Below are 5,040 nucleotides of genomic sequence, written 5' to 3'. Positions count from 1 at the left end.
CTGTACATCCGTACTCGTCGTCTAGCTTGCGAGGCGGGATCAAAGTAGCCTGGTGTGTAGTACATCCGGCGTTATTCCCAAACCGCCTTCCGGCTCCGAGAAACGACGATCGACAGGGTGCCTTGAATTAGAAGGCCAAAATGTGTCTTTAACCCCAAGTCCCCAGCCGATGATCCACTGGCGGTGCAGGCAGCTATGTATATATAGCTATATATAGCGCACGTCGTCCTGCGGAGGTGGCTACCACTACCGCTACCATGGCATCCTCCAAGATCGTCCTGCCGTCCGTCATCCTGGCGCTCCGGCTAGTGGCCATGCTCCTCCTGGCCGGGTCGCTCGCCCTCATCGTCACCGACAAAGTCGACGTCCGCAGCGATCTCTTTGAGGGCGGCCACTTCGTCTTAAAGTTCAAGGACATCTACACCTACAGGTGAATGAGCGATCGAGCCACCGTATATGTTCCTCGGTTCTACGTACTGAAGGGCAAATTCAGCTTGTTTTGTGTGGTTTCCTTGGTCTATAGAGACAGAGTGAAATGAGCGTATGTGTATGCCCTACAGTAGTATATGTTGTGTTTAGCATACTCAACGATTGCTTAAATAGCCGGCCATGGCTCTACTATATCCTTGCTATAGTTTTTTAAGTAGGGTGCCGCTAAATGATACTCATGTACATAGTCCTCTAACAGTCGGCTATAGTCTCCTAGCCCCGCTATATCTGATTTGAAGGATCGCCGCTATTTGACATAGCCTGCTATTTAAAACACATGCCGTTTCATCTTTTTTTAAAGAAATATAAAAATGAATAATTTTATATCATACTTGTAGTGTATGACAAACAAGAAACAACACTTTTGTCTATTATACAGGTATGTCGTGGCTATCGCTGCTATTGGATGTGCGTACAGCCTCGTGCACGCACCGCTCGCGGCCGTCGCCATTGCTAAGAGGAAGAGAGTGATCGGAGGGACGACGAATGTGGCGCTGTTCCTCATATGCGCCGACGTGGTAATTAAAGGATCGGTGTGTATATATATATAGTAGTTGTACTAAAGGAGCGTCAATCAATTTGAATCAAAGGGAGTAGTATATGTTAAGTTGATCCATGAATTTCCTCGCAGATTTTTATTATAGCTTTTGCGACGGCAGCGGGGGCAAGCTACTGGTTCAGCACCGATGCGGATCGCTACATCGACGAGCTGTATCCGGACAGCTTGACGAAGACTAACCCGGACTTCGAAAGGCTCCACCGAGACTTGGACATGTTCTTCGTGCGTGCCTCCGCGGCCGCGTTGCTCATGCTGGTCGCTGCCAAATGCACGGCGTCTGTCTTGGTGATCTCCGTCTATGCTCTCGTCAAGTGACCATGCATGCAGTTCCTTCGTCGGTTTAAATTAACCAGCGAAACCACCCATGCATTTGCACTGCTACATTTGTAACATAATGTCTACGAATCTCACTATTAGTTTGTCATAAGACACTTGCTCAAATTACAATTTTTCCGGGTATGAATGCTCATGTTGACTATTTAACATCGTGAGAAAGATGTTGCCCAAATTTGTTCGCATTGTAATTTGGTATCATCATCTTAGGAAAATCTCATATATATGCATTGCTTAAAGGAATATTTCATTTTTAACACTTTAAGTTTGCAAGGTTGAAACAAAAATTCGACTCAAATGTATTTTATTAGGACCCTAGTAACTGATACTCCCTTCGATACTAAACCTGCGACATTATTTTGGACCGGAGGGAGCGAGTAGCAATTTTAGCATTGTCTGCGGGACAAACTGCACTGGTTATCGGGACAATCAACCTTGGGGAGTTCCTTACGGCCTGCAATCATAATCCAATATCTCCTGGTAATTTCTTAACCTAAGACTAAAATCACGCTCTATGAGTCGATGTGCCTATTTTGTTGGTGTCTGACAACCAACCTTCCTTATAAGGTCATCGTAAACACCACCAACTACTCCCTCTGTTCCAAAATTATTGTCTTAGATTTGTCTATATAAGGATGTATTTAGTCACGTTTTAGTGTTAGATACTGAATCTAAACAAATTTAAAACAAAAAATTTGGGAGGGAGATAATATATTTTTTGTTGCCCGTACTCTCATCTATGTATCATTGATACTTGCTCTCTAGATAGCGGGACCACGACAGGGTTGGCCACATGATGAACGTGATCATTGCCATCACACATCGCCTTGCTTTGTTGGAGAGCACTTGAGCTACTGTCCATTTGGTGGTCTTTTTTCCTCTCTCTATTTTTGGTACGAGATTTGAACTTGTTGTATAAACGTGTTGGTTGCTTTATTTATAAAGCGGGGAGAAATTCTGTTTCAAGATGTTTATATCACAAAAACAATCTTGATCGTTAGCTAGTTCCTGAAGGCACCGGGTTTGTGAAGTGTAGTGCGAAGCCCCAAAGTTCTCATGGGGCAGTTCATCCCCGCCCTGCTTCAGCTCCAACATTAGCATCCTACTCTAGTCCGGGCGCTCCAAGCAGAAGTTGAACGCAATGTCTCGTGGTCTATGACACTATACTAGAGAGAGAGAGAGAGAGAGAGAGAGAGAGAGAGAGAGAGAGAGTTAGGGACGGCAGTTTCTAGTCATGGTTCACACGAGGGAATGATACATCGATTGCTTTTTAACATCCAACTATCTCAGTTGTGTGAGGAATCGTCACCGAGATTTGTGGAGTCGGTTTTGTTTCATTAACCGACTAAGTGGTTAGTGGGGGCTGTTTATTTAATTATTTATTTTGAAAAAAGGCTCCACGAACTGACTAAAATTTAAGATTGTACTAGTGATAGTTTTAATTAAATATAACCTATATTTAGTTGGTTGAACCAATAATCAAACTGGAGCCTTGAAGCGCATGCACCCGAAACTACCGCCATATGCGATGATGCAAAAGCTTTTAAGTGATCGCTCCCTCGTTCACAGATTGCACATATCCGGCAAAAGCTACTACGAATTTCATGAAACTAAGCAAACGAAACACATGAAAACAAACAATCTTGGTGGAACGAAAAGCGAGCGGTTTGTGGATCTTAACTGACCGTGCAGCTGGTAATGACCACAACCAGCACCGACCTACCTGGATCAGGTAACCATTCAAACGCAGGGAAAAGGTGCATGCCACCTTTCCTTTTTGTTTGTGGCAACAAGGGGCCACAGCTGTGACATGCATTGCTCACACTTGCAAGCAACTGTGTTTGATCAAGCAACTGTGCTTGGTGGAAAGCAACATGGTGGTTCCAAGACACATCGTTTGCACAAAGCATATGCCCCCTTCCACAAGCATGGACAGCATGGACCATGTGCCGGTTCTGCATGCGTACTCTTTTTCTTCTTGACTGGTCGATCTCAAGGGCAAATCCAACGTGCGTTTGTGTGCTATCATGGCCTGCTTTGTCTGGAGAGTGTGATAATGTTGTATATGTAGCGACTAGGTTCCTAGCTAAGGCCATTGTTGTCTCCAATGTGGAAGACTTGGGCCGTACTTGCGCCTAATCTACACAAAAGTTGGCAATGGTAACCATGCGAAATTGCGAACGACGGTGCAGACAACACACATGGGCAGCATGTGTAGCTGTAGCTTGGCCAATGACGCGTAACAGTGCTTGCACACTAGTAGAAAACAGGGCTTTGGTCCAAGCCGGGTCAGCCCATTAGTCCCGGTTCAGTCTAGAACAGGGACCAATGTGAGCATTGGTCCCGGTTCGTGAGCCCAGGGGGCCGGCCGGGCCACGTGGGCCATTGGTCCCGGTTCATCTGGACCTTTTGGTTCCGGTTGATGGGATGAACCGGGACCAATGGGCCTCGCTCCTGGCCCACCACCATTGGTCCCGGTTGGTGGCTTGAACCGGGACCAAAGGCTCCCCTTTAGTCCCGGCTCATGTCACCAACCGGGACCAATGAGGTGCCTATATATACCCCCTCGCGCAAGAGCAGAGCACAGTGCTCTGTTTTTTCTGGCCGAGGGGGAGAGGGCTTTGTGGTGCTCTAGCTCACCTCCTATACACATGAGGTGTTCGATGGAATGCCCGAGCCACACTACTTAAGCTTTCTTCTCTTGAAGCTCGACCTCCAAACTCCATTTTCCTCGAGATTTGTCTAGATTTAGCGGTCCGTCACGCCCCGTCCCCGTCTTCACCGCCGTCGATCACCCGCACCGATCTCATCACCGACACCACCGTGGTGAGCCACTTGTTCTTATCTTCTTTCTGAAAGGAAAAATATTCTTACTTGTATGTTTAGATAGATACTTGTATCATTTTCTTACATTTATTATTGCATCTTATATAGTGCGATGGTTTTGGTATCCACCCCCGTCGGCCCTCGTCCTGTCTATGATTCGGATGTGGTATGTATATTATCTTTATAACTATTGGTTCATTTATTGTTTATGAAAATTATGCCGACCAACGTGACATAGATTTTATTTATCTAGGATGTATGTGAATCAGAAATGCCAACCGACCCTATTGTCGAGAGGTTAAATTTACTTGAAGAAGAAAACAATTTGTTGAAGAAAAAAATAAAAAAATTGAGGAGGAGAAGATGATATTGGAGTTGCATGTTGCGGATGTCATCGATGATCACAAGATCAAGATGGATGCAATGCGCTTGAAGATTAGAAAGATTAGAAAATATGCCATTCATACCGAGGCTTGGTATCATTATACCGTTGGATCAATTGTTACCTTGGTTGCGATTATGATCGCATTTGTTTTCGCATTCAAATGTTTTACATAGTTTCAATGTATGGTTTAATTAATTAGATGCTCTGGAGAGTTATATGTTGTTAGATGAGAACTATGTATGCACTTTGGTTTTAATGTGATGATGAACTTCTATTAATTTGGACACTTAATTATATATAATGCACGCAGATGAACCGGCAATGGATGTACGGTGACAGACACACCCGCGAGTACATTAAGGGCGTGCATGAGTTTCTCGATGCGGCTGAGGAAAACAAGCAGAATGGTTTTATGTGTTGTCTATGCACTGAATGTGGGAATACGAGG

At 44.8% G+C, this 5,040-nt stretch overlaps 1 protein-coding gene across 1 annotated transcript; it reads left to right on the top strand.

Moving 5' to 3' along the window:
• Nucleotides 1–257: 257 nt before the first annotated feature.
• On the top strand, nt 258–1,363 carry LOC147983116 (CASP-like protein 4D1). The gene is made up of 3 exons (XM_087539440.1): nt 258–430; nt 869–1,007; nt 1,121–1,363. The coding sequence occupies exons 1-3, from the start codon at nt 258–260 to the stop codon at nt 1,361–1,363; spliced, it is 555 nt and encodes a 184-aa protein (XP_087395566.1).
• Nucleotides 1,364–5,040: the final 3,677 nt, after the last annotated feature.

This window comes from Triticum urartu, chromosome 2A (assembly GCF_056163025.1).
Source record: "Triticum urartu cultivar PI428250 chromosome 2A, HENAU_Tu73, whole genome shotgun sequence".
Lineage (NCBI taxonomy): Eukaryota > Viridiplantae > Streptophyta > Magnoliopsida > Poales > Poaceae > Triticum > Triticum urartu.
The sequence above is the reverse complement of the archived record's forward strand: the minus strand, read 5'-3'. Positions and strand labels throughout refer to the sequence as shown.

What these genes read in the sequence shown, in the direction of transcription:
- LOC147983116 (XM_087539440.1), top strand. Translation starts at nt 258, where the DNA reads ATGGCATCCTCCAAGATCGTCCTGCCGTCCGTCATCCTGGCGCTCCGG. An exon ending in AAGGACATCTACACCTACAG is followed by an intron (nt 431 to 868) that starts GTGAATGAGCGA and finishes TCTATTATACAG; the next exon opens with GTATGTCGTGGCTATCGCTG. An exon ending in TCCTCATATGCGCCGACGTG is followed by an intron (nt 1,008 to 1,120) that starts GTAATTAAAGGA and finishes ATTTCCTCGCAG; the next exon opens with ATTTTTATTATAGCTTTTGC.